Consider the following 27381-nt stretch of genomic DNA (forward strand, 5'->3'; position numbering starts at 1 on the left):
TTATTTGATAGTAGTGTTTTGATTAATTCTCTTATTCATAAGAAGGTCAGTGCCACAACAAAACTGGGGACAGATAGATGTCAGTGGACAAAGCCGAACTAACAATTATTGTGGTCCTGTACATTTAGCGCCCCACTTACTTTCATTATGTATTTAATATTTTTAATACATTATAAATTTATTCAAATTTGGTCAACACAGCGCGACCCTTCTATCCGCAAGCTGAAGTAATAGCTGATGACGTTCAATTATTTACGTTTGTTTTAGGACAAAATTACACCGTGGGAGAGCTATGTTCTATTCACAACGGGTATCTGAACCCGGTTTTTAGCGTTAGACATATGTATCTGACAAAATAGATTGTAACCAAACTGTACCTAGTTGCAGACATGAATGTTTACCTGATTGTGAACTTCTACAAAATTTGACAAAAACAACATGAAATTTTACCAGTAACTTCTTTAGCCCATGAAATACATCGAACAAAAATGATTTCAAGAGAGTTACTAGGAGCTCCGAAAGTGAGAAAGAAATCACTGGGTTTTGTGGCCTCACATATTTGACTTGTTTAAAACTGACGTTACTAGGAGCTCGGAAAGTGAGAAAGAAATCACTGGGTTTTGTGGCCTCACATGTTTGACTTGTTTAAAACTGACGTTATAAGATAAGGGGTACTCGAAATAATAATTTAAACAAAGATTTCAGAAATTGTAAGTTTGAGCCCAGATATTGAGGTTTTGAATTTGTTTTGTTTGCTGTTAAGCACAAAAACTACACAATGGGCTACCTGTGCTATGCCCACCACGGGTAACGAAACCCAGTTTTTAGTGTCATAAGCACGCTGTGACACTAGGGGGCGAGATTTTGAGGGTGATTTGATTGGGTGTTGATTTTTTTTAGTGCGAAACAACACAATGAACTATTTACGCTCTGTCAACCGCAGGGACTGGAACCATGGATGTTAGCATTATCAATCAGGAAGCTAATTACTGACTCATTGGAGCATCCATGGATTATATCCACCAAATTACAAGATTTGGAGAAATTTAATTGGTTTTTATAAGAAAACTGACAAGAACGTGTCCTTTTCAAACCAACATATTTCGAAGTTTGTAATTATTGTGTTCCGTGAAAGTAACTACTTATAACCATTTGTTATAGTTCCATGTGGTGTACTGAATCTCGCTAGTGTTTCAACGCATTGTTGAAACTATGCTAATATTTTTAACAATTTGATTGTTACTATTTATCGATGTCACCCCTTTGGTGGCTCAATGGTAAGTCTGAATTACTTGTAACACTAAATGCCAGGAAATCAGGTTTCAATACCTGCGTTATATTCAGAGAGACTTATATGTAGCCTAAAAACAAACATATCAGTTAACTTGAGTTTATTTACTGTGTTCAGAAAAATGGAAAGACCCTACTGAGTTAATATGTTTGTCACTGGCAGATATTATCTTATCGTTATTTTTAATATTATGTTTGCACTTACCTATAAAGAAACACAGTCTGTTCTCTTCTCAACCTGGTTATCGAAACCCAGTTTATAGCGTTGTAAGCCCACAGACAGACCAATGTGCTACTGGTGGGCAAACTTTGAATATTTGCTCAAAGCTACACGAGGGCTGTCTATGCCAGTCGTTCATAATTTCGCAGAGTTAAGACTAGAGGGAAGGCAGCTAGTCATCACTACCTACCGCCAACTTTTGAGTCACTCTTTTACCAACGAATAGTGGTATTTACCGTAAGACTATACGACTGAAAGGGCGAGCATATTTGGTAGGATGGGAATTCGAGCCTTCTAACCACCTGATCATGTCAGGCCCATCAATACATCTGAACAAGCTGTTGTTTTAGTGCAAATTTATAGAACGTAATCGAACACTGGATTTGAGCTTCATTAGTCTGTAACCTTACTACTGTTTTGTCCCCTGATATATAAACATTGTTATAACAGTGTGGTAACCCTGTTCTGTATACAACAGAAGGCAGCTAGAAATAAAGTTAAGGTTTTGTTTGTTTTAAATTTCGCTCAAAACTACATGTGGGCTATCTATGTTAGCCGTCTGTAATTTAGTAGCGAAATACTAGAGGGAAGGCAACTAGTCATCACCGACCACCGTCGACTCTTGGCTGCTCTTTTACCAACGAATAATGGGATTGACCCTCAATAGTTTGACATCAACACGGCTGAAAGTACAAGCATGATTGGTGGGACAGGGGTTTCGAACTCGCGATCCTCAGATTGTGAGTGAAGCGTCTTAACCACCTTGTCATGCCAGGTCTAACGTTAAGGGTAAAAATAAGCTTTTTTTATTATAATTACTTGGACTTCGAATTATTTTCAGCAAATACTTTTAAGCAACCTCTTCAATGAAAATACAACGCTACAACATAACTAGGATATTTAAATTATTTGTTTGAAGAAGATAAAAAAACAGAGTGATTTTTGAGAAAATTTATTATACAGCATTAAGTTGCTTTTAACTCTATTTGTTCTTTTATTCCTCAAGCAAAACTGTTATGATAAATAAAAAAAACCTATATATATAGTGGCTAGACCTTGTACTTTTAGAACGATAAGGTTTTGGTTTCGTAGCACTTTTGTCATTGGTCTGAAACATAGGTCATTTATATATATATGTATATGCTTGCGCAGGACAGGAGTTGTCGAACTTAGCGCATAGCGAATGTTAGACTATTGATTGTGTAATGATCAATAAATAAAAAAAACAACTTTGAAACGAGTAAAGTTTCCACGAGAGGGCGTTACGTACAAGTAGGCGACGGTGAAAGCGAAGATGGTTATTATGTGAGGAAAAGAGTGGGAAATGTGTAGTGTGTTTACTTCATTATTTATTTTGCTTTGCATTATTCACTCATGCTTTACTAGTTACATAATTCCATTCCAAAATAAGAAATCCTGTCAAGATGACGAATATTTTGATCCTGGGAGCCTGTCATGCAAGAAATGTGGCGGTGATAATGACGAAGTTCACTTTCTTTTACAAGGGAGTGATGGTTTGTAATATTAGTGCTAACGCTAGTACATAATTCTAGGTACTTTTACGAAGCTAACTGAGACACTTTGTGTTAGGAACCGGTTGAAGCCGGTGATGTACAGGTTTCAGACCGATTTTACCTCAATCTCACAGCACGAAAGCAAACTGGTTCTAACTCTGTTTTTTTTTTTATATTTATGTGTGTAAATAATTGTCGATTACGTAAGATTTAAGAATATAAGGAAACGTGATTCAGCCTGATGTGTAATTTCCTTCAGTTTAAGAATTATTATTTATTGTTCTGATGCTACAAGAATAAAACCTACATTTTCTGTAATCAACAGAGCTTCAAGTTTCACGATTTTCTTTACTGAAAGTATGCCAAATTAAGAGTAAATATTTACTAACCTCAAACGCACGTTTTTGAAATTTGGATATTATTTGCTTAAATAGGATATTTATTTACAAATATTTTTTTAATTCATTAATTGTTATAACATATTTTATAATCTTCATTATAATATAAATATTAACTTAGTTACTTAGTGTACTTGCTTTTAGAAACTCTATGTACAGTGCAATTCTAGTTGTGTTGTTTTTTGTGTTAGAAGAATTTCTGCAGTAACAGTTCTAGTACTAAACCAGCTGATGTAAGTCTTTGTGTTAGAAGAATGTCTGCAGTAACAGTTCTAGTACTAAACCAGCTGATGTAAGTCTTTGTGTTAGATGAATGTCTGTAGAAACAGTTCCAGTAGTAAACCAACTGATGTAAGTCTTTGTGTTAGATGAATGTCTGCAGTAACAGTTCTAGAACTAAACCAACTGATGAAAGTCTTTGTGTTAGAAGAATGCCTGCAGTAACAGTTCTAGTATTAAACCAACGATGTAAGTCTTTGTGTTAGAAGAATGTTTGTAGTAACAGTTCTAGTACTAAACCAACTGATGTAAGTCTTTGTGTTAGAAGAATGTCTGCAGTAACAGTTGTAGTATTAAACCTCCTGATGTAAGTCTTTGTGTTATAAGAATGTCTGCAGTAACAGTTTAGTACTACACCAACTCATGTAAGTCTTTGTGTTAGAAGAATGTCTGTAGTAACAGTTTTAGTACTAAACCAGCTGATGAGTGTCTTTGTGTTAGAAGAATGTCTGCAGTAACAGTTCTAGTACTAAACCAGCTGATGAGTGTCTTTGTGTTAGAAGAATGTCTGCAGTAACAGTTCTAGTACGAAACCAACTGATGTAAGTCTTTGTGTTAGAAGAATGTCTGCAGTAACAGTTCTAGTACGAAACCAACTGACGAGTGTCTTTGTGTTAGAAGAATGTCTGCAGTAACAGTTCTAGTACGAAACCAACTGACGAGTGTCTTTGTGTTAGAAGAATGTCTGCAGTAACAGTTCTAGTACAAACCAACTGACGAGTGTCTTTGTGTTAGAAGAATGTCTGCAGTAACAGTTCTAGTACAAACCAACTGATGAGTGTCTTTGTGTTAGAAGAATGTCTGCAGTAACAGTTCTAGTACTAAACCAACTGATGAGTGTCTTTGTGTTAGAAGAATGTCTGCAGTAACAGTTCTAGTACTAAACCAACTGATGAGTTTCTTTGTGTTAGAAGAATGTCTGCAGTAACAGTTCTAGTACTAAACCAACTGATGAGTGTCTTTGTGTTAGAAGAATGTCTGTAGTAACAGGTCTAGTACTAAACCAACTGATGAGTGTCTTTGTGTTAGAAGAATGTCTGCAGTAACAGTTCTAGTACTAATCCAGCTGATATCGGTCTTTCTTTTAGAAGAATGTCTGCAGTAACAGTTCTAGTAGTAAACCAGCTGATGAGTGTCTTTGTGTTAGAAGAATGTCTGTAGTAACAGTTCTAGTACCAAACCAACTGATGTAAGTTTTTGTGTTAGAAGAATGTCTGCAGTAACAGTTCTAGTACTAATCCAGCTGATGTAAGTCTTTGTGCTAGAAGAATGTCTGCAGTAACAGTTGTAGTACTAAACCTCCTTATGTAAGTCTTTGTGTTATAAGAATGTCTGCAGAACAGTTCTAGTACTAAACCAGCTGATGTAAGTATTTGTGTTAGAAGAATGTCTGCAGTAACAGTTTAGTACTAAACCAGCTGATGTAAGTATTTGTGTTAGAAGAATGTCTGCAGTAACAGTTCTAGTACTAATCCAGCTGATGTCAGTCTTTCTTTTAGAAGAATGTCTGTTGTAACAGTTCCAGTAGTAAACCAACTGATGTGAGTCTTTGTGTTAGAAGAATGTCTGTTGTAACAGTTCCAGTAGTAAACCAACTGATGTAAGTCTTTGTGTTAGAAGAATATCTGCAGTAACAGTTTAGTACCAAGCCAACTGATGTAAGTCTTTGTGTTAGAAGAATGTCTGCAGTAACAGTTTAGTACTAAACCAACTGATGTAAGTCTTTGTGTTAGAAGAATGTCTGCAGTAACAGTTTAGTACGAAACCAGCTGATGTAAGTCTTTGTGTTAGAAGAATGTCTGCAGTAACAGTTCTAGTACGAAACCAACTGATGAGTGTCTTTGTGTTAGAAGAATGTTTGCAGTAACAGTTCTAGTACTAAACCAGCTGATGTAAGTCTTTGTGTTAGAAGAATGTCTGTTGTAACAGTTCTAGTACAAACCAACTGATGAGTGTCTTTGTGTTAGAAGAATGTCTGCAGTAACAGTTCTAGTACTAAACCAACTGATGAGTTTCTTTGTGTTAGAAGAATGTCTGCAGTAACAGTTCTAGTACGAAACCAACTGATGAGTGTCTTTGTGTTAGAAGAATGTCTGCAGTAACAGTTCTAGTATTAAACCAACGATGTAAGTCTTTGTGTTAGAAGAATGTCTGTAGTAACAGTTCTAGTACTAAACCAACTGATGTAAGTTTTTGTGTTAGAAGAGTTCCTGTAATAACTGTTCTGGTACTTATCTAACAAATCCATTTAACCTGAGGTTCATCATATTTGTAGAGGATATTCAGCATAAGAAATGAAATTCGATAAACTGTTGAATCATAACTAGTGTCTAATATTTTGTTTGATTCAACACATAGGTTTTTATGATGGTTGTTAAAAAAATAAATATATTCTATAGATTAATATATATATATATATATATATATATATAGTATGTATAGCTTTTTGTGTTTTTAAATGTAAGTAGGATTAATGAAGAGTTTTAAACGAGTTAACCTTTTTTCTTTTAGGCCTTTCTTGCACATGTAAACCTCAACATAAGCTGGTTATACAACAGGGTACAAATGTTAAGTGTGAGCCTTGTCCTGAAGGTCAGGTATGTTTATTATTTTGCCAGGTTTGTCTTTTCTCAGATGTATATCTTGTTTGTATGTTTTGGTGTTGACATTCCTGGATGTGAAAGCTCTGATATTTATCTCTTTGATTACAGAGAATAAAGCCCACATTTCTCTTTAGTAGGTAACTTGTTTATTTTGCATCACTTAATAGACAGGAAGACTGTTTGTGTTTACACACACTGAGGCAGACACCTAATGTTAGATTACTGCTCTAACAGTAATACACATCTATGTATTGACTGAAAGTAGAACTTGCACTACTTTAGCATTTCTTCTCTAGATTTAAAATAACTAGAATGAAATAAAATAGATCACTGTGTGATTTAATATGATAATTACGTCATACTAAGACTTGGGATGTACTACTGAGGTCCTTAAAATAGTGACCATTTCCCAAAGTTTGAAACAGTTTATAAACCTGGGGGGTTGTATTACACTGGCTTCTTAAGGGAATGACCCTTTCGCAGTGCATGTGAAACAGTTTATAAATCTATGAGATTATATTACACTGGCTTCTTAAGGGAATGACTCTTTCACAGTGCATGTGAAACAGTTTGTAAACCTACGAGATTGTATTACACTGGCTATTTAAAAGAATGACTCTTTCACAGTGCATGTGAAACAGTTTATAAACCTACGAGATTGCATTACACTGGGTTCTTAAGGAAATGACTCTTTCACAGTGCGTGTGAAACAGCTTATAAACCTAGGAGATTGTATTACACTGGCTTCTTAAGACAATGACTCTTTCACAGTGCGTGTGAAACAGTTTATAAACCTACGAGATTGTATTACACTGGCTTCTTAAGAGAAGGACTCTTTCACAGTGCGTGTGAAACAGTTTGTAAACCTCTGAGATTGTATTACACTGGGTTCTTAAGGGAATGACTCTTTAACAGTGCATGTGAAACACTTTATAAACCTGCAGGGTTGTATTACACTGGCTTCTTGAGAGAATGACTCTTTCACAGTGCATGTGTAACAGTTTATAAACCTACGAGATTGTATTACACTGGCTTTTTAAGAGAATGACTCTTTAACAGTGCGTGTGAAACAGTTTATAAACCTACGAGATTGTATTACACTGGCTTCTTAAGAGAATGACTCTTTCACAGTGCGTGTGAAACAGTTTATAAACCTACGAGATTGTATTACACTGGCTTCTTGAGGGAATGACTCTTTCACAGTGCGTGTGAAACAGTTTGTAAACCTGTGGGGTTGTATTACACTGGCTTCTTAAGAGAATGACCCTTTCACATACAAGATTGATACAAGATTATGTTACAGGATAAGTGTGGTAATGGATGGAAGTTTATTTTCTGTCATAATTCACATAGGACAACAGAAGTAGCTGAAATAGAATGTTGAACAGGTGCAAAATGAAACTGTTAAACCTTGGAATAGCATCTTGATCATATTACTTCAAGCTAATCATATATCTTATCTATTAGGTCTCATCTCTTGATGGCTGGCATTGTGTTACATGTAAATCTTTTGGAAATTTTACTGGAACTTGTTCATCTTGTAGTAATGGAATCAAAGGTAAACCTTTTGTTGTTGTTTTGTCTTATCTGTCAAGTGAAGAATAAGTACAGATTGTAATAGTTATGTTTTTATTTCTGGAAACAAAGTTTGTATGTTATCATTTGAATGTTTCATGAAGTTTTGATGTTTTCAGAAGAAACGTTTGAAGGTGATAAACTTGGTGACCAGTTCTGTAGACCGTGTCCTCCTCAAACATGGCCTGACATCTCCAAAACACGGTAAGGGATGAGATACAATTGTGTTTAAGGTAATTAAACTTTTCTACATTTCAGTAGAATGTGTTATTTTGTGTACTTTAAGATTTTGATGTATTTTTTACTTGATTTTGAGGTTTCAATTTATAATTTTAAGTTTGTGTTAAGATATTACCTAAGTATGGGAACTTGTAGCTAGTGGGACCTAGTGTTTTCTGGCCATAAAACTACTAGAAGAAATTGACGAACTATTTCTGTTGAAATATGTCAAGGAGTTAAAATTTCATAATTTACATTTGACTGCTTGTTTAAAGAACTTATTTCTGTTATTGTTTAACTTGTTTTTATACAATTCAGAAACTTGTGAAAGGTTTTTCTGTTTTACTTCTCTGATAGACTATTAATATTGAGTCAGGACTGAGGAATAAATTACAAGTAACATTAATTATTTTACTAAAACTTCCAACTGGATAAATCTACCAAAACTTGGGCCATATCTTTTTTGTTTTTACTCTAAATATTGAGATGTAAAGTTAAATATTTTTTATATAGTTGTGTTCGATGTGCAGACGATTTCCTGGTAGCTGGTGGAGGCACTTGTACTTGTCCACAAAAAGAGGTAAGCTTTGTTTATCTTTTTTAGCCTCTGTGTCAGAGGTAAGCTTTGTTTATCTTTTCCAGCCTCGGTGTCAGAGGTAAGCTTTGTTTATCTTTTCCAGCCTCGGTGTCACAAGTTATAATGATCTTGTTTGTGTCCAACTAAGTCCAAACTCAGTAACAAGTGATCCAAAAAACACATAAGTATGAAATACAGAAGACAGTTCACATGTTGGGTGGAGTACCCAGCCAGATGTAGTATGGGACAGTTCACATTTTGGGTGGGGGATCCAGCCAGATGCAGTAGGGGACAGTTCACACATTGGGTGGGGGACCCGGACAGATGCAGTAGCAGACAGTTCACACATTGGGTGGGGGACCCAGACAGATGCAGTAGCAGACAGTTCACACATTGGGTGGGGGTCCCAGACAGACGCAGTAGGGGACAGTTCACACGTTGGGTTGGGGGTCCCAGACAGACGCAGTAGGGGACAGTTCACACGTTGGGTTGGGGACCCAGACAGACGCAGTAGGGGACAGTTCACACGTTGGGTTGGGGACCCAGACAGACGCAGTGGGGACAGCTCACACGTTGGGTTGGGGACCCAGACAGACGCAATAGGGGACAGCTCACACGTTGGGTTGGGGACCCAGACAGACGCAGTAGAGGACAGCTCACACGTTGGGTTGGGGACCCAGACAGACGCAGTAGGGGACAGTTCACACGTTGGGTTGGGGACCCAGACAGACGAAGTAGGGGACAGTTCACACGTTTGGTGGTTGATCTAGAGAGTAATGTATACATAAGCAATAATAATAAAAAGTCTTAACTCTGACTTTTCTCTAAACTTGGGTGTTGAGGATGTTTGTATCACAAGTCAGTTTACACAGATATTACTTGTTTATCATTATTAATACAACACTGCAGCACAAGCCAATCAACAGTCAACAGTTTTCACAGTCAATATCATGTGACTATAACTGGGGTTTAGTCAAGATCATTGGAAGTATAAATAGGAGAAGTTTAATAGAAGGTAGGTGTATGATAATATGGTACTATATGTTCCAACAGATGACCACATCTGAAGGAACGAGTAATAATGTTATTCTTCTCAAAATGTGTTGTGACCTTCTGACCTTAAACTTCAACTGACTCTGATATTCATGTTTCCAATCTTATCAAGATATTTTATTAATTTTTGTTTTTACAGACTTTTAAATAACTGTGTATGATTATGTCTGTGGATTTTACTTACAGTATGCAGAGGTAGGAGGTATGTGCATACCAACCTCAGAACTTCCACCAACCACACCATCACTCTTTACTGTCAGGTACAAGGTGTGTATATATTTGAATTGGAATGTAGAAAGTATGGAGAATGTAATGTAAATTTGTATATTGTATTGCAACTGTATACAAGTTGCAGTGTAAGTTCACGAATGTTTTGTTGTACTTCTTATGGTTCGCTTTAAAACTTTAGGTAGTATGATTAATTATTGTTATAAACTTAAGATCTGCTATCATCTAACAGTCTTCCATCTGGAACTAGACTGGTAGAAGTCCATATGTATCACCTAAGTCTTCCATCTGGAACTAGACTGGTAGAAGTCCATATGTATCACCTAACAGTCTTCCTTCTGGAACTAGACTGGTAGAAGTTCATATGTATGATGTAGTCTGTAAATGTTTCATTACCCTGGACTTGCTAAGTGTTTTCTTGTGTGTATATTAAAATGTGTAATACTCGCTTTCTGCCAAAGAGTGTCAATTTCAAGTGTGATTCGGTACAAACAATTTTAGTTTCTGCTCTTACACATAGCTTTTCTAGAAGCTAACACCCCTCACCCCTGTCCTTGTTATCAGCATCCACTAGAAGCTAATACCCCTCACCCCCGTCCTTGTTATCAGCACCCACTAGAAGCTAATACCCCTCACCCCTGTCCTTGTTATCAGCATCCACTAGGAGTTAATACCCCTCAACCCCGTCCTTGTTATCAGCATCCACTAGGAGTTAATACCCCTCAACCCCGTCCTTGTTATCAGCATCCACTAGGAGTTAATACCCCTCAAACCCGTCCTTGTTATCAGCATCCACTAGGAGTTAATACCCCTCAAACCCGTCCTTGTTATCAGCATCCACTAGGAGTTAATACCCCTCAAACCCGTCCTTGTTATCAGAATCCACTAGGAGATAATACCCATCACCCCCGTCCTTGTTATCAGCATCCACTAGAACAACAGTGTTCAATAAGTATGTGTGATTTTCATTTATTAAGGAAGATTTAGAGAGAACTAGAGTACATATTAACTGTTTTACAGTTGTATCTTGTGTTATAATCTGTTTAATTATAATGTGAATTCATTATCCGTGGTACACTTTAAACAGGATTATGAAACACCTTATTTGTGTCATTCAATTTTCTTTATGTATTTTTTAACAGCATGAAGAAACGTTGACATCTTCATTTTTTGTTGATCATATCCAAGCAGCAATCTACAATTGTAAAGTAAGTTATTTTACATAAGACATGTTTAGTAATAAAGTTGTTATTAGTTGGAAGTTATTTAGAATGCTTTTATTCAATTAATTATTTAGCACATAATGTTTCTTAAGAGTTCAGTGTTGTTTTAGAAAACTTTAAACTGTGTTAGATATTAATAGATAAAACCACTATTAATCTTTCTGGTAACTTTAAATTGGATTTTATGAATCAAAAACAAAGAGAGAAAGAACTGGTAGTAATTGTGATTCAAAAATTACATTTTATTTTCGACAGTATTATCTTTCACAACTTGTAACTTTCATCATAGATTAATGTATCGTGTGTTAACTTTTACAACAGTTACTTGAATTATGCTGTCGTCACTAGGTTAAACAGAACGGTACAGCTTGTCAACTTTTGGGTAACTTTTGTGTTGTTCTTCACTACTACATGGATAACTACAACAGTGGGACAGATAAGGATGCCTGCTCGGTGTATCTTGACATGACAACTGATGACCACGGGCTGGTGATTCAGTGGTATGTGTGAAACATCACCAGTGATGTGAAAATAATATTGCTGTCTTGAAATTTACTTATTTTGTTAATTTACTAGATTGTTATATTTAACCCTCAACTTGTAGGGTGAGGTCCACATTGGTATTTCCAACTCGGCTAGTGCTGCTTTCTATCTGATAGTTTCAGTACTCTTTTTTTCCAATCAGTTCTTGAGTGTTGAATAGAGTGGATGTCATGTGACAGTTGTCTGTCTTGTTGTTTTCATCATTTGTTTGTTATTTGTAGGTCATTTTTGCCCCACCCTATGATAAAAACAGTATTTTTGTAGTTACATATGGGTTATTTTAACCCCATGATACAAATACTTTACCAGTTGAAGGTTAAATCATAAGCAAGATTTGAGATGGTTTTGTTTCCTTCAAAATTACTACAAGGTTTTATGAAGATCTTATTTTCAGAATTAAAAATATTTTCAATATAAACAGTTTTTATTTAAAACAAATTAAATACAGAAAAGATTAATTAGCAATTATTTTTATTATATTCCAAAGACTTGCTGTACTTTGATTTTATGAACAGTTTAGTGCTTAATATGTTTGTCAATGACATCTTTTAGTCCATGGTGTGAGGTTTTAGTGAGTTACGTTCAAAACTTTAATTACATTACTCTCCTCGAGGTACACAATGTATTACGGTATGCTCTCCTCGAGGCACACAACGAATTACGGTATGCTCTCCTCGAGGTACACAACGTATTACTGTATGCTCTCCTCGAGGTACACAACGAATTACGGTATGCTCTCCTCGAGGTACACAGTGTACTACGGTATGCTCTTCGCGAGGTGCACAGTGTAGGTATTACAGTATGCTCTTCTCGAGGTACACAGTATATTGACATAAAACATAACTCATAATCCAAGTTTTAATAATTTATAAACTTAATTTTCTAATATAACATTTAAAACACACATCCTGGATTTTCACAAAGGGTGAGAATTATTACATTTTCTCTCTTGATATCCATGCTTTAAAGATTTACAGATTACGTGAACAGAATTTGAGATTTTTTCAGATTAAGAAAAGTACTTCTAAACATAAATCTTTTTTCACTTGGAGCACTCGGTCTTGACATGTTAAATGTTCAGTGAAAATATTTTATTAAGAATTTGATTTTTGCTCTAAAAATAACCCTTAATGGTTACTGAAATCCTATAAAATATTGTGACAATACACAAAACATATCAGACTTAATGGTATGGTAACTATGAAGGTCAGCTTGGGACCACAAACTTGGGTGATTCAACTGAGTCTATGGGGAGAGAAATTAGGCTATTTTGTATTATTTCCCTATTAAACAAACTTGTGGAGTTTTGGAAATGTTTATTAGTAAGCTTTGAAAATCAAAAAGTAACCTTACTGTTACTTTGTGATTTTGTACGTTTAGTCCTAGCTGCACTTTAACTAAATGTTTTATTTACACCAGTACTTACAAAGAAAAGAAACAAGTAAACTTTACTTAAAAATAAGTTGTTTCTTATCCATTTGTTTTCATTTGCTATGATTTGTTCTAGGTTTCTGGAAACTTCTGTAAAGTAATAACTGATTTTTTTAGGCCTCAGAATTCTCCGTGGCTGTATTATCTTGAGAATGAAGCAAAGAGTGAACTCTATCGAACCAATGTTCCCAACCAGTTTTCTTTAAATCCATTATTACCAGTAAGTATCTTTGATAAATTTGTATTTTTTAAATTATTTTTAATGAAAAGAAAAAAAAACTTTTAGAAAGAATTCTATTTTTTTAACATTTTAATCATAAATCACAAACTTCCACTAATAGATAGTTTCACAGATGTTGAGCTTAAGTGCACTGTGATATAAGGAAAACAGTTTTAATGAGTTTGGATTCTCTAGTGTAATTGTTTTTCATGTGTGAAGTATCATGAACATAATATAATCTGATACACAGTAAGAAGAAACTTGATAGGTTTTGTCCAGTTATCGAGTCATCATTAAACTTATGAAGAAAGGCCCAAGAGGTGTTGTTTGCTATTTTATTTTTGTTTGTTTTTATAAAACAGTATTTTATTGTCATTATATACACTGTTTTCTATGTTTACAGAAAAAAATTGACAAATAATTAACTATGACCTTTACTGTTGTCAGTGTATTTTAATATTACAGTACTATTTTGTAGGTTGAAAATAAAATTACTGTAATTATCTTTTGTTGTTAGCAGTGTATTTTAATATTACAATAATAGTGTTTTCTAGGTTGAAAATAAAACATGGTAATTACATTTTTGTTTCCAAGTTTGTGTATATGTGTGGGCACCCATACATTTTGGAAAATTATTCACGAGCTATGAAATCAGTATCCATGGTTCTCAAATTTCTGTTGCAAAAACAATAAAAATATGTTTGCTTATTTTAAATTAAAAATTTGTTTTCAGTTTGTTGTGTTACAAGTTTTTAGTGTTCATGGTGCAGGCCTGGAATGAACTTGTGGTTAGGGCACTCAACTTGTAGTCTGTGATTATATGTTCATATCACAGTCTTTGAACATACTTTCTCTTTGATTTTTATATCTGAGAACATTATAATATGATTGTAAATCTCAATATTTGCTGGTACAAGAGTAGCCTAAGAGTTGTTGTTGGTGGTGTTGACAAGCCTTACTTCCAGTCTTTCCCTGTTATATTAAAGATGGGGTATTGCACATAGTCCTAAAGTAGCTTTATGAGAAATTCAGAACATCCAAACCATTTTGATTGCTTGTTCACTGTTGACACCCATCAAGTGCCTGGATAGCCGGTGATGGTTTAACCAAACTATAAAAGCTGTTATTCATATGTGAGTTACTGTTATGTTTTTTAACAATGAACTGTTTATAAAGTAACGTTATATAAAGTTATATATAAATTATATATTAAAATATATAATTTTATGAACATATGAAGTGAATGTGCATGTTTTAAATCCAGTCATCCAGGTTAAACATCACAACTGCTGCATTCCATCTTAATGGGACATTCCTTGGATTTCTTCCATTTCAAGAAACAGTCAGACAGGTAAGTATACAAGTGATCCAGTTCACATGTTAATAATCTGGGGTCATGTGTATTCCAGTTTACTTGTTAATGTTTTTTCTACAGTACACACATTATCAGGTAATATAATGTTGTAAACAAAATTAGTACAGTCCACTGATAAGGTTAACTTGATCTGTTTACTTTAAGACATTATTAAAAATGTTAACGTCTTGCATTACAGTTGTGCTCTGAAACTCCTACCAAATTGAAGTCAGCTTTTACTTTTGGAACAATATATAAACACAGTGTAAGTATTCTTTCTTTGTTTCTTGGATTGTATAATAATATTACTTTTGAAAAAGCAGATATTGACTACTTTTTATATATCAGTATATCTTAATATCCTATCTTTACAGTGCAAAAGGAAACTTCAAGAATTCTGGGATTCCTCGGAGTTGATAATTTATGATTTGTGTATCCTTTGAGTAGGCTTAGCTACTAAATAGAGCAAAATAGTTACACTAGATTTTAAAATATCAATTCAAATGTATTAGTTTTAAGTCCAATAAAAATATCTAGCTAGTTTTACATGTAGAAAGTTAGAAGTAACGATACTGTGATAAATGTGACAGTTAAAAGTATGATAAGAGAATACTAAGTATTTGTATCTCAAGACGGCTGGTATGGGTATTAAAACTTTTATTACAATAATGTAAAGAACAACAGTTTTAACCTTCTTAGGTCATCTTCAGGTCAACAAAGAGAGTTTGTTAGTGACTGTTGCCAGGCACATCTTAGGAACAAGAGTTTAAAAGGTGTACAGGATTGTAGGGGGCATCCCTAAGACGTGCCTTGCAATGATCAGTTACAAACTCTCTTAGTTAACCTGAAGATGACCTAAGAAGGTCAAAATTACTGTTCTCTATATTATTGTAATAAAAGTTTTAATACCCATACCAGCCGTCTTGAGATACATTTTTTTACTTCAAGTGGGTTTCTCGTTATCATGAATGACTTCGCATTTGTTGCATGTTTTTGCATCAACTTCAAATATATGGACTTATTTGCCAAAATCCAGATTTTGCTATTAGAATGTACAGATTATACCAGTAGTAAACAGTATTTATTATGAATCAGTATCAGCCAGTGGTAATCAAACTTCAGATAGCATAATGCTAACAAGTTTCCTGGTCTTATGATCTCTAAAATGAGTACCTAATATAATATTAGATTTAAACTTGTGTTTAAATAAAACAAACCTTCACTCTAATCAGATTTAGTAAGTGAACAGAATAACAAATCCCAGCTTTATCCAGTACCTGTTCTTGTTTCTAGTCTGATGAAAAATGGAGATTATGTGAACAAAGGTAATCGCATGTTTTCATTAAGCAACCTTTATGTAAAAAAACTTAAGTTGAAGACAACTTCTTAACATTTAACATTTTTGAGAAAAAACTAGTAAAGTAAATTATGGCCAGATGTTTGAAAATCACTTTTATTGAAATTCATGTTTTATATCCTTAAACTAGTTAAGAAAAATATAAATGAAAAGAGTTTTTCTCTCTTTTGGCACTTTACACTTCTAGGTTTACTTTAATCGGTTATTAATATATCCCCTGGTGGGACAATGGTTAAGTTTTACATTAAACCCTGCAGTTGGTATTTTCAAGTGCACTTAGTGCTAATAGTGTGTTGTGTAGCCATGTGTTAACAAAAGAAAACAGTATTAATTTCAAAAAGTTGTTGCTGGCTCTATAAAAAGGTTTTTGTTTCACACTTCTGTGCTTTGTAAGTGGTTGTTGAAAAGCCTGGCAAAGTTATATTCTAATGAGTATCTTTACTTATAACACATTGTTGATGACACAATTCTCCAAGTGTCTGATATGTAAAATAACCAGCTGAAGCTTCAAGGAACAGTTAAACTGAGCTGTGTAGTGATGCTATATAAGCAGGTTAAAAAATCAAGGTTGTTTGTAATCAGTGTTGGTTATACAGAAATATTAGAAGGTAATATTTTAAGAATTACAGAACAGTGGTAACAAATCTAGATTACGTTTTAGTACAAACTCAGTAAAAATGCCAGAACTTTGTTTTCTGCAGTTTTGAAAGATTCTATATACACATAAAAACACGTTTTGAGCACTCGAATTATAATTTGAGGGTTGTGAGTTTGATTACTCGTAGCACCAGACTTGCTCACTCTCTCAGCTGTGGGGGTGTTATAATGTGACAGTCAATCTCACTACTTGTTGGCAAAAGAGTAGCCCAAGAGTTGGCAGTGGGTGTAGATGACTAGCTGTCTTCACTGTAGTCTTTCTCTGCTATATTAAGGACAGCTAGTACAGATAGCCATTGTGTAGCTTTGTGCAAAATTAAAAAAAAACAAACTTTTCTTGGGGGACAGATCATTATACATTTATGTAGATTGATTATGTCAATATTAGTAAAATAATTAATTTACTAAAAAAGAAATTGCTGTACCACAGAAAAAATGGCTAATGTTAAATAGATGTCTTGATGTTCACAATGGTATTTTATACTAAACACAAGTTTTATTTTGCCCCAAGAAGAACATTCCACAAAAATCTTTGTGAACATTAAAGTGTCTGCTTAACTTCATTTTTTTGTGGTGTGTGTTTTTCCTACTTCTCAGGATGGTATTTTTTTAAATACCTGTGATCCAGAGAAAGTGAACATATTTTGTTATTGTAGGAAAGGACATCTCAAAGTGGCAGCTAGTAAGAAGGATATTTCTGACAGACCCAGTGACTGCTATTGAAGCAAGGAAGAAATCTATTAAGAGGAAACCTACTGCCACTGTTTTTCGTTATGCTAAAGATATTTCTCTCTCGTAAGTTTTCTCTTGTTTCGACCAGTTTTAACAGCAGTGTAGACAACAGCAGTCTTCCATTCTCCAGTTATTTGAGGCACAAATGATTTAAAGTTCCATTTAAATAAATAATTTGAAGATGTGGGTTTTCATCTTACAGCAGATGATTTGTTTTATTGAAAACTAGTTTCAAAAATCAGATAAAAGATTTTACACAACAGCCATTGGTCTGTAATAATTAAATATTATTAAGTATATGGTTCCCAGCTTCTAATTTTATTATTAGGTAAAGTTGCTCTCATAATATTTCATTTCTAAAATAAAATTAGAGGATGAAATTGTTTAAAAGTTGACCAAAACATTCCTAAAAGTGTGTAGGTTAAGAAAAAATTTTATTTTTGTACTGTTTCTAAACAGTTTAAACAAATTGTTATTTAATCTAGTTATTTACACTTGGACTCTGAATAGTTCACCTACAAGGTGATTGTATATGAAGGATAACAAGAAATACTATTTATTATCTTACAGTTTGTGTAATCTCTAGAACCTACTAAAGAAATATCAAACGTTTAAGGTAAATGTTTTTATTTCATTTTTTCTATTATATCACTTACACTTCCTATTATTATCAATGTACATTGTAATGAAAGGTTTAGAATTAAATGTGAATATACACACGCCGTTTAGTTCAGTTAAGAAATGTGAATATACACACGCTGTTTACTTCAGTTAAGAAACGGGTATATACGCACGCCGTTTAGTTCAGTTAAGAAACGGGTATATACGCACGCCGTTTAGTTCAGTTAAGAAACGGGTATATACGCACGCCGTTTAGTTCAGTTAAGAAACGGGTATATACGCACGCCGTTTAGTTCAGTTAATAAACGGGTATATACGCACGCCGTTTAGTTCAGTTAAGAAACGGGAGTGTACGCACTTATCGTTTAGTTCGTGATGGTTTTGAAACGTGTTTTTTTTACTATTCATAGATTCACATCTTTATCTGTTCATCTATAGTTGTTTAAAATTTTCATTTCTAGTTCTTTGCCAGTATATCAACAGATGTTTGTGGGGATTTATTGTTATTATACATTCAGAGTCTTGTTTTGTGTACACAAGTGACACCATCGTGTTCATACACTTTTATAATGAAGGCAACAAGTTAAACTTATAAAAATCATTAAACCTTTCAAGTAACACATAATTAACTAAAATATAAATGTAAAAACACAGTTTAACTGTTTTTGAAACAATTATGACATAGATAACTTTGATCATAACATAAGTTATAACATTAATTTCATAGAAGTATGTTAATATTAATGTGGTTTAATTCTTAATGTGATACAGTACCATGTGCACAAAGAAATACAGTAGTAGTGCTGGGGCAAAAGAGTTAAATATTTTATTTATAAGTGCAACATCTTCCAGAAAGAAAACTCATAATGTAGCATATACCCTTTAATTACCTAGAAATATGATAAAGTTATCTAACTTTTCCAACTAGACAAAAACCCTTGAAGTGACAACTTTGTGCCTAATTTCCAAGCACGTTTTTCTCAAATTCTGGTAATTAATACACTCATTGTTTTTATTAACTCTTTACGTCTCTTGATACTGTAGACTTTACAGTTGATGTAAATATTAGTGTATCTCTAGTGTTTACTAATCTGAAGTTGGTAAGAGCTTTGGCTTTTAATAAACAGCCATGAATGAGTTACTCTAACTTGTGTTTTACTCGTTAGTGTCACAGTTTGACCTTGACTTAATTTTCAGTTTTCCTTTGTTCAGACTAATTCTTCACATCAAAGTCTGATTTCAGGAGAATTCAATTGTGTTATCAAACACGTGCAAATTATCTTCAGGGCTAAATGTAAAGCATGACATGCCAAAATATGTCCCTGTACCTATTCCAATTTATTTTCGTACAAAAACTTAGTACAAAAATGTTTTTTTTTTTATTAAAAGGCTGAAATCCAATATAACACTATGCAAAAGGTATATGTTACCTTAACCTTATGTGCATGAAGTTCTCATATCATGAACTTTAACAGAGTGCCTTTTAGTATGGTTTGATGTATATTATACTAGTTATGAACTATTTATGTTACTTACCATATGTGGGTTTGAAGAAAGTTTGTCTCAAATTTCAATCTCTTGCAGTAGTTTTATTTAAAATACAATAACACATGTGTTTTGTAGTGACAAGTTTATACAAGTATCAGTTGTCAAAGTAATTTTTCATAACTGCTATGTAACCTGTACAATATACTTCTCAAATTTTAAACAATTTCATCCAGTAATTTTTGTTAAAAATGAAATGAAACAACCCAACAGGGTGCATCTAATCAGTGCATCAGTTGAGTAAGAGTTAACAATCTATGGTTCATAAAAAGAAAGGTACTGGTGATTCTTACCCTCATTTTTCATTTAATAATTTTGTGGGTAACCCCTATATCTTATCTAGTTTCAATTTACCACTAAACACCTACAGAACAAATTAAAAATCGAGAAGCATTTTAATTTCTTCTAAACATGTTGTATCGTCAAAGTGCTCGTTAAACAAAATGCTTGTTTTTGTGTCCTTGTTTTCCTGTTATTAATAACCAAGTGAATTCGTTTTTAAATATTGAAAATCCCCATGTAATTGTGAGTGGTATTTAGGGAGGTAGTAACAATGTACCAAGAGTGGGGTTATGGGTTAGTAACCAGTAACATGATACTTACTAACAGTTGCTCAAGTAGCTGCTAGAAGAAAGACTGTACTGAGTGATCAACAATCTGTGTGCTTATCTGTCTGAGTTTTGTAAAAGTTCTGAATAATTGAAGGACAAGTTACATACTAGTGTATATTAAAAACAAAAATCACATTAATAATGTTTTCTGAATATGAAGTACTTGTGTGATAACAAAGTTGTTCTAATTATGAACTAATAAAGATTTTACTCAATAAATCATTGTTCTTTAAAAGGAGACACCATTATTAGTGTCTTCTGGAAAACTTTGATATGTGCTAAGTCCATAAATCAGATAAAAGTGAGAACCCTACATTTCTGTAGTAAAATAGTGGTATACTTGCCAGGTTTAATAGCAGTTACTTAACTTGGAAACAGTTTTTTCTGCTTGTCAAATATGTAATATAAAAATTGTATTTATCTTTCTGTATTAATGAAGATGTTTTGGTGGCTCTTCTTAGTGTAATTGTTATTCTTATTGATTTTACAGTGGAAAAGAAAGTACATTTATCTGGGTAAATGTAGGTGTTTTGTCATGACTAATTTTTCTAAAGATTGTTTACAATAAACTCTGATTAGTGTTGATTGAAATTATATACCCGTGTTCTTGTAAGATTAATAATGTTAACAAAGCAAAAGTTGTCTTAACATTTTAAACAAATTTTAATAAGTGATATTTCAAAACTATTTTTAGCCAATGTGTGTCTACTCTTTTCATTTATTTTGATAACTTTCACTAATGTTTTTAAGGTATCCATATATTTTACATAAGTTTACATTCGAGGATTTGTTGCTAACAAAATTTAGTATGTAATAGCTACTCTGGTCTCTTAACATGTTTTATTTGTTGCATCATAAACAGAGAGGAATACTGAGACTCCAACATTCATTTTCATAGTCTGAATTGGGTAGTCGTAATGTAAACTAAAGAAATATCCCAATCACAATCATCTGGTAAAATATAAACAAACTTAAATTTTCATATTTCAGACAGAAATAAATTCACTTATGTGCCTAAATCAATTGTACTGTTAAATCTGCTAACAAAAAAAGCAAATTTAGAACCACTTTATTTCAGTATAACTTTAAAAAACGACGACAAAACAGGAACAGTCTACCCCCCTCTGTTGTCTGTCGACTATGGAGAGTCCTCGTACGATGACTACATGAGGGATGCCGAGATTACGGTAGGTAGTGGTACGGACAGTTTCCTCTAGTCTTTGCTACTGTTGTGTTTATTACTGATGAGATTTTAAGAAAAGTAAAAACCTGTTGGTTTGAATCTCAAACCCATAGAATATCAGTTTGGTTTAAAAACAGAATGTAAGTTGCTGTGAATAGTAATTGCGTAAGTAGCAAAGACTTTTATGGGAAAACTGTAATAATTTATTTTATGAAGTGACTGATGGTAAACATTTGTCACAAAATAACAGCAGTTTCTCACCTGGTTTTCAGTTTTAAACATTTCTGTAGAAGTTTTTGCCCTTGTTGTTATATATCCACATTTTTATTCTTGTCAGTTGAAAGTTGTTCTGAAAATTGTAAGTTCATAAAACAGTGTGTTTACAAAACCCAACTTGTATGTTTTTATCCATTTCTGGGACGACTAAAAGAACAAGTTATTTAAACATCAACAAACCATTCTAGTATGTATTGATTTACTCTGTGTTTCAGATTACTTTCTCGGTGTCGTATCACTTGGATCAAGAAGGCAGATGGAAGGACATATCGGTAAATATTTTGTTGCTAATTGTTAGTAAATTCTGCTAGAGTAGCATCAGATTAGGAAGCTGTGTGTTTAAAACTTGATTAGTCTGCTTTGTATCAGTAAGACTCTTCAAGCTTAAGCTCGAAACTTGATTCTTAAAAACAGAAAATATAATTCCATCTATTTTGACAGTTTACCTCACTCGAAAGTTCTGTACATTTGATATTTTATCACTATTTAATACTTGTTCAGTTTGCATAAAAGCTCCAGACATGTTCAGAATTTTTTATCTGTCTCTGAAGTGTAAAATATGAACTTCGGTGTTTCCAAGATTGTAAGAAATATATTCAGTATATTTGATACTTTTGTGTGTGTTTCATGTTTCACTTTTTATGCCCCCCAGTGGCACAGCAGTATGTCTGTGGACTTACACAGCTATAAACCAGGTTTCAATACCCATGGTGGTCAGAGAACACATAACCAATTGTGTAGCTTTGTGCTTGCTTCTAATAAGTCAGTCAAGCACTTTGTTTCTTCCACTGTAAATCTGCTTGTTCAAGTAAACTTTACTGTTGAGTTCATGGAGTTGTTGAGAACATTGAATTGTACTGAACATAAGAAAGGACTTTGCTTTGAAAGGTAAACAATAGAAATAATGACCTGCAATAATGATATAACTAGTAAATAACTTTAAACAATGCACTAAGAAAGGTAAACAATAGAAATAATGACCTGCAATAATGATATAACTAGTAAATAACTTTAAACAATGCACTAAGAAAGGTAAACAATAGAAATAATGACCTGCAATAACGATATAACTAGTAAATAACTTTAAACAATGCACTAAGAAAGGTAAACAATAGAAATAATGATTATAACTAGTAAATAACTTTAAACAATGCATTAAGAAAGGTAAACAACAGAAATAATGGCCTGCAATAATGATATAACAAGTAAATAACTTTAAACAATGCATTAAGAAAGGTAAACAATAGAAATAATGACCTGCAATAATGATTAAAACTAGTAAATAATTTTAAACAATGCATTAAGAAAGGTAAACAATAGAAATAATGACCTGCAATAATGATTAAAACTAGTAAATAACTTTAAACAATGCATTAAGAAAGGTAAACAATAGAAATAATGACCTGCAATAATGATTAAAACTAATTAATAACTTTAAACAATACATTAAGAAAGGTAAACAATAGAAATACTGACCTGCAATAATGATTAAAACTAGTAAATAACTTTAAACAATGCATTAAGAAAGGTAAACAATAGAAATACTGATCTGCAATAATGATTAAAACTAGTAAATAACTTTAAACAATGCATTAAGAAAGGAAAACAATAGAAATAATGATTAAAACTAGTAAATAATAGTGCATTGAGAAATGTCAACAGGAGCAACAATGACCTGTAGTAATTATACCGCTAGTATGTAATGGTGCATTGAGAAATGTCAACAGGAGCAATAATGACCTGTAGTAATTATACCGCTAGTATGTAATGGTTCATTGAGAAATGTTAACAGGAGCAATAATGACCTGTAGTAATTATACCGCTAGTATGTAATGGTTCATTGAGAAATGTTAACAGGAGCAATAATGACCTGTAGTAATTATACCACTAGTACATAATGGTGCATTGAGAAATGTTAACAGGAGCAATAATGACCTATAGTAATTATACCACTAGTATGTAATGGTGCATTGAGTAATGTCTTCCTTCTTATGATATTCATATGATTATGTGTAGATATTTCTTTGACCTTCTGATCACAACATTTTAACATTATTCTTACAAGCTGTTCGTATTTAACCCATACAGCCCAACTGTTGAATTAAACTTTATTAATACTATGTTGTGATGAAGTTTTGTTTCTCACCTGGCTGTTAGATTGAAACATGAAATGCAGTAACAGTTTGTCCTGATGGACATGTGCATTTATTGTTCACTGTATCATTTTTATTAATGATTTAGGCAGTTTTAAAACTTGAATACAAGAATTTGTCTGTTGTATGGTAGCAGTACTTATATTTCTTCTACATTCAAAAACAGTAAAAAGAAGTTTAATATTTTTCATGTGTAAAATGAATAAATATTTTTCTGCTCTAGATTGCAGTTGGAGTGTTAAGTGCTTTGAGTAGCGTGTGGTCGTTCATGCAAACATGGGGATGGATGAGAAGAGCTGGAAAACAGACTATTGATGTAGTGGTATGTTGTTTTAGAATATATAACCTGGGGTTAAGGTGCGTAACGTAGCTGTAGCTCTGGGGCTGCAGCACATGACATAGCTGTAGCTCTGGTTCTTAATTAAGAACAAATTAACCATAATTTAATGTGTAATATTGTAACATGAGACCAGGAAACTTGCTTGCTTTGAAGTAATATTTTGGTTTTAACATGTATAACTGTATTATACTTGTGGAGTAATGTTTATACTTTCAGGTCCTTGGAAAGTTCATTGTGTTTGTTTCTGGATGTTTGGCCAATGTTTTCTTCATGGTTATTTTTAGCGCATCACTTAACTGGCTGATATTCTACAAGGTAATTTCTCTTCATCATGTATAAATGTAGCTTAGTAACAAATCTTTGTTTTAAAACTAATAACATAGAATATTGAAATATTTCGGTTACACCTTGAAGTTGTTGGAGATTTGCTTTATGTACTTAGTCAGTGTTTAGGCAATACGTTACATCAGATAATAAAAATAAGAAGTTTTCATAAGATTTTGACTATAAAAAGAAAAAATAATTTTCTCGATGGTCTGATTCTTAAAGCTAGCACAACAGTAAGAAATGTTTTTAAAAGAGTTTCATGTGGCTGTATAAAAACTAACATAGTTTAGCATCTGCCAACTTGTATCTAAAAAGTGTCACTTGTTTACATAGAATCAAGATGTTGTACATTTAATGCTGCCATCTGAAGAGGAAGAGAGAACAATTTCAGTTTACTTGGGTGTAGCTCTTGGTCTCAAGGTAATGGTTGGTTTCCTATGTACCAAACCTAGTTTCTTTTAATACAAACGTTACTAAATGTTGTACACTTTAGTGTATTACAAGAAGAAATGGGTTCGAAGTTTCAACAACTTGTAAACCATTACGACACCAAATATTTTAATATTTTAGGTGTTTAGAGCTGCTATGTACTACAGTTCTAGGCCTGATAGGATTTGAAAAAACAAAACAAATGGGAAACTAACTGAAAATTCCAGAAACAATTAATGTAATAATATCAGTGGGGGTTCTTGAAGATGAGAAATCCACTTTAAATTAAAATGTACCTCAGAATGGCTGGTATGGGTATTAACACTTATTGATAAGCAGAGAACAACAATTCAAACTTCCTAGGTCATCTTCAGATCGAAGCATTGTGGTCTGCTTATCAATAAAAGTGTTATCACTTATACCAGCTGTCCTCAGGAACATTAACATCAATGGGGTAAAAACTTGTTGTCTTGTATTTCAGACTACATATCTGTCAAGCTTGTTTTAAACCTGTCAGTTCAAGTGACAGACCTGTCGTCATAATGGTTAAAAGGCTTGCCATTATAATGGATATAAACAGTGGATGATCAGAACCTTACTTCAATGTGTTTTTCACTTCACTAATATTCAGATTTTTTATGTCACAACACAACCTAACTTAATTTTATGATGTTTATTGTGAGCGTCTGATCATAATGACATCCTAATTAATAAAGACTGCTGTGATAAAAATTAAAGTTTTTTAAACTGATAGGACGTGAAGTAGTGTTCTGGTAATGTTAAAGTCTGTGTAGGCTATTTATTTGTTGGAAGCTTTGTGCTGGTAATGTTAAATCAAAGTTTGTGTGTTTTATTGGATTAAGTGCAGATAGTAGTGTACAGAATATGTCCTGATAATCTGAAGTTAGAGAATCTTTGTCTTGATGGCTTCCTTATTTTCAGACGCTTCAGATATTACACCTGCTTGTCATTCAGTGCTCTGTTGACGTTTTCTTTGTTGACCGAGAACGTCCTCGGTATCGTTTGAATCCTAAACAAGGACAACAAACAAATGCATCTGGTCATGTTCAGTCATCCCAAGCCAAGGAAGGGGACTCTTCAATTCCAGGGAAAGTAGAAGATGGCACTAAATCCAGTAAAACAGTATCAGGTTCCCGGTTAATAGGAGAGAAACAAACCGATGGATCTGTTAGCATTTGGCGAACTTACTACCTGGCTAGCCACTGGATTGATTTACAAACTATTCGAAGAATCCACATGGGTTTTCAACTGTGTGCTATTCTTATTCTGTTAAAGGTAGCTCACAAATGTGTGTGTAAAATGTAAATGTCCATATTACATAAGCAGTATCTATTACACTTATTACTGGGATAAGGAAAAATATATAAACACAACTTGCTAGTGTTTAACTGGTATTGTAAGGTAGTAGATGAATCAGACATTATTAGCATAATCTGAAGATTTAAACTATTAACATTTGTTGTTTAGTTGAATAGGAAAGAGTTTGCTTTAAAAGTCGCATGGGAACAAAGAATTGGTGCTGACTTATCAGAGGTTCTTTTCATAAGTTATCAGATTCATTGAACATAATTTCTCATAAATGCTTCTTTGTGTTCTTTCGAGATCAAAACTTTCTCTTCAACTTGAGTTAATTGTGTCTTTGTGATTAGTTTTCTGGACCGTGGAGCTGAGATTCCGCGGTTCATGGTTTGCATTTAAAAAAATGGTGGTAAAGTGCTATTGTTTGGTCAGAGGGAAGTAGCCCATGAGTTGACATTGGATACTATTAATTAGTCACCTTTCTATTGGTCTGCCACTTGTGTTTGGTCAGAGGGAAGTAGCCCATGAGTTGACATTGGATACTATTAATTAGTCACCTTTCTATTGGTCTGCCACTTGTGTTTGGTCAGAGGGAAGTAGCCCATGAGTTGACATTGGATACTATTAATTAGTCACCTTTCTATTGGTCTGCCACTTGTGTTTGGTCAGAGGGAAGTAGCCCATGAGTTGACATTGGATACTATTAATTAGTCACCTTTCTATTGGTCTGCCACTTGTGTTTGGTCAGAGGGAAGTAGCCCATGAGTTGACATTGGTTACTATTAATTAGTCACCTTTCTGTTGGTCTGCTACTTGTGTTTGGTCAGAGGGAAGTAGCCCATGAGTTGACATTGGATGCTATTAATTAGTCACCTTCCTATTGGTCTGTTACTTCTGTTTGGTCAGAGGGAAGTAGCCCATGAGTTGACATTGGTTACTATTAATTAGTCACCTTCCTATTGGTCTGCTACTTGTGTTTGGTCAGAGGGAAGTAGCCCATGAGTTGACATTGGATGCTATTAATTAGTCACCTTTCTGTTGGTCTGCCACTAGTATTTGGTCGTGCAGAGAGACCTTACATAGCCTAGTACAAAGTCTCGTCA

At 33.6% G+C, this 27381-nt stretch overlaps 1 protein-coding gene across 6 annotated transcripts in view; it reads left to right on the top strand.

Moving 5' to 3' along the window:
• Window positions 1-2759: 2759 nt before the first annotated feature.
• LOC143257669 (meckelin) overlaps window positions 2760-27381 on the top strand; it is a 38613-nt gene continuing 13991 nt past the window's right edge. For 3 of the 6 annotated variants that reach the window (XR_013031978.1, XR_013031980.1, XR_013031981.1), the window contains exons 1-20: window positions 2760-3024; window positions 6213-6298; window positions 7772-7862; window positions 7999-8083; window positions 8612-8678; window positions 9915-9995; window positions 11099-11164; window positions 11528-11679; window positions 13271-13373; window positions 14638-14724; window positions 14927-14992; window positions 15102-15159; window positions 15960-16052; window positions 17398-17536; window positions 21329-21437; window positions 21925-21981; window positions 24086-24184; window positions 24419-24517; window positions 24863-24949; window positions 25901-26254. Coding sequence is in view for 3 of the 6 variants with exons in the window: in XM_076516713.1 (XP_076372828.1) it covers window positions 2835-3024; window positions 6213-6298; window positions 7772-7862; window positions 7999-8083; window positions 8612-8678; window positions 9915-9995; window positions 11099-11164; window positions 11528-11679; window positions 13271-13373; window positions 14638-14724; window positions 14927-14992; window positions 15102-15159; window positions 15960-16052; window positions 17398-17536; window positions 21329-21437; window positions 21925-21981; window positions 24086-24184; window positions 24419-24517; window positions 24863-24949; window positions 25901-26254 (2169 nt within the window). In the remaining 3 variants the exon portion in view is untranslated. The remainder of the gene's footprint in view (window positions 3025-6212; window positions 6299-7771; window positions 7863-7998; window positions 8084-8611; window positions 8679-9914; window positions 9996-11098; window positions 11165-11527; window positions 11680-13270; window positions 13374-14637; window positions 14725-14926; window positions 14993-15101; window positions 15160-15959; window positions 16053-17397; window positions 17537-21328; window positions 21438-21924; window positions 21982-24085; window positions 24185-24418; window positions 24518-24862; window positions 24950-25900; window positions 26255-27381) is intronic. The other 3 variants (XM_076516713.1, XM_076516718.1, XM_076516726.1) reach the window with 1 other exon arrangement.

Source organism: Tachypleus tridentatus, chromosome 1 (assembly GCF_004210375.1).
Source record: "Tachypleus tridentatus isolate NWPU-2018 chromosome 1, ASM421037v1, whole genome shotgun sequence".
Taxonomy (NCBI): Eukaryota; Metazoa; Arthropoda; class Merostomata; order Xiphosura; family Limulidae; genus Tachypleus; species Tachypleus tridentatus.